Here is a 2,033-nt window from a genome sequence, read left to right as displayed (position 1 = left end):
ATCCCCATTTAGTATATATATATATATATATATATTGACGAGCAACTGAATTTTATTAAAATAAGTAGGGGAAAAACCACCAATTGCAGCACCAAGTAAAGGTAACTACAAGAGGTGATGAAAAAACCCCTCAAAAGAGAACTTGCAAACTAAGATAAGCTAAAGATACAACCTAAAACAAACCAAGACAGAACTACCCAATAAGCAAGGAAAAAGTTTAGTACATACATATTTATTGAACACTTATCATGCGTTACTTCAAGCCAGACGTGTAGGATTAGTTTGCTCGAAGTGGAAGCTGTAACAATTGACGCCAGAATAAACACCATCAACATGTTGCCTAATATCAAAACTCCCATCAGTAGAACGCCTGTCTCGCTGAGTGTAGGAGAAAGGAACATTACATGTGCCCCGTGTTGCCACATAATCAACTCTAACACTGCTCATTGATGGCACAACAACTTTATATGCAGCCTCTGCTTTTTTTGTTTCCTTGGTCGTTCTATTCCACTCCAACGAGTTGGTTACCTCAGCAGTGACTCCAATCTTTCCTTCAAATATGCATGGAAGACCAGTTTGGATGGTGGTTCTGACGCCTGTCATTATGGAGAGACTGTTGCTAAAAGTGTAAGAGCTCTTATCTTCATACGAAACTTTGATAGTATACTCTGATGCTTCTTCTGTGTTATTACTAGCAGTGCCAGTGCCTGCTACGAAAGGTCTCTCATCAAATATCCGAGCATCCTCCATGCGGTATACAACATCATAGAGGTGTCTTTCAAGAACAAGTTCTTGCACCTGCAATCTTGCTTCTGTGGTAATGGTGGAAACCGCAGCATTAAGACAATCTGTCTTTCCCTCGGTTGTAAGACGTTTACATAATCTCTCATTACCTGCATTGCGAAGAGCGATGGTATTATCGTTAACTTTGAGCGGCCAAAACAAAGTGTCAACGTTTGAGCCACCAGTGTCAGTAGAATCTACCCATATCCAACTAGGACTTAGTCTCCAAAACTTGCCATAAACTTTAGACCAGATGCGAATATGTCCGTCCGGATTATTGGTGACCTCGTAGGCCGTTGCCTCCTCATTGCCATCATCGGATGAGAATTGCAGGTACTCATGGCTCCCGAACCTGATAGCTTTGAGATACTTGCCATTGTCGCCTTTAAATGCTACATGCTTGGGCAATATCACTAATGTATCCCAATCGATAAAACTGAAATCATAGAAAGCATCTGAGGTACCTCTATCATTGTCATCTACATAAAGGCGTGCAGGAGTCGATGCACTTATTCGCAGCCGCTTTCCGCTGTGAACGTGAATCAAGTGGAAGTAGCCATCACTATGCGAAATTGGCTCAAACAACGTACATGACCATTTGGATGTATCTGCCTCCGGTTGGTTGGAGCTGGCAAAAATCCGCATATCATTTGTGCTTGATCCTTGCCCACGCCGCGCCCAGTATTTATTGCCGCAACAAAATCGTAAGTGCACATACTTTCTGTCGATGTTTTTTCTCTCAAGCTCAATCTTGACGAATGGGCTAAAGATATCCTCTTCCCTACAGTTCACATAACCACGCGGCTCCTCGTTTTCAGTCATGTAATGTGCGTAGCGTCCTTGAAGAGATTTTGTAGTAATCACCGCGAACTGTGGAAGCTTAAGTGCCATATTGAATTGTCACTGTTCGCTTTCAAAAAAGGAAAACACCTTTGTTAATATTAAAGGTTCTTTGATGAGAAAGAAATATGTATGCTTCCCTATTAAGTACTGCAATGCTTATTGATTCATTTATAGTGGCTGGAATAGGAAATGGTTCTGGGATAAGGTTGCAATGGAGTTCAGAAAACAAACAGGAAACTCGTTTTAGAACGCAATCAAATAAAACAAAAAAAAAAAAAAAACCTTTTTGTTTTATTTATAATAAAACAAATAAAACATTGTCATTAATTAAAAAAAAAAAAAAGAATACCTCACTCTTTTTATATCTCTAATTTTGAGTTTTAGTAACATTTATCAATATTACACTT

At 39.4% G+C, this 2,033-nt stretch overlaps 1 protein-coding gene across 1 annotated transcript; it reads right to left on the bottom strand.

Moving 5' to 3' along the window:
- Window positions 1-258: 258 nt before the first annotated feature.
- LOC131172540 (uncharacterized) lies at window positions 259-1,674 on the bottom strand. The gene has a single exon (XM_058133523.1). It carries the CDS (start codon window positions 1,672-1,674, stop codon window positions 259-261), a length of 1,416 nt encoding a protein of 471 aa, XP_057989506.1.
- Window positions 1,675-2,033: the final 359 nt, after the last annotated feature.

This window comes from Hevea brasiliensis, chromosome 14 (genome assembly GCF_030052815.1).
Source record: "Hevea brasiliensis isolate MT/VB/25A 57/8 chromosome 14, ASM3005281v1, whole genome shotgun sequence".
NCBI lineage: Eukaryota > Viridiplantae > Streptophyta > Magnoliopsida > Malpighiales > Euphorbiaceae > Hevea > Hevea brasiliensis.
This window is presented reverse-complemented; position numbering and strand designations above follow the sequence as displayed.

What these genes read in the sequence shown, in the direction of transcription:
- LOC131172540 (XM_058133523.1), bottom strand. Translation starts at nt 1,674, where the DNA reads ATGGCACTTAAGCTTCCACAGTTCGCGGTGATTACTACAAAATCTCTT.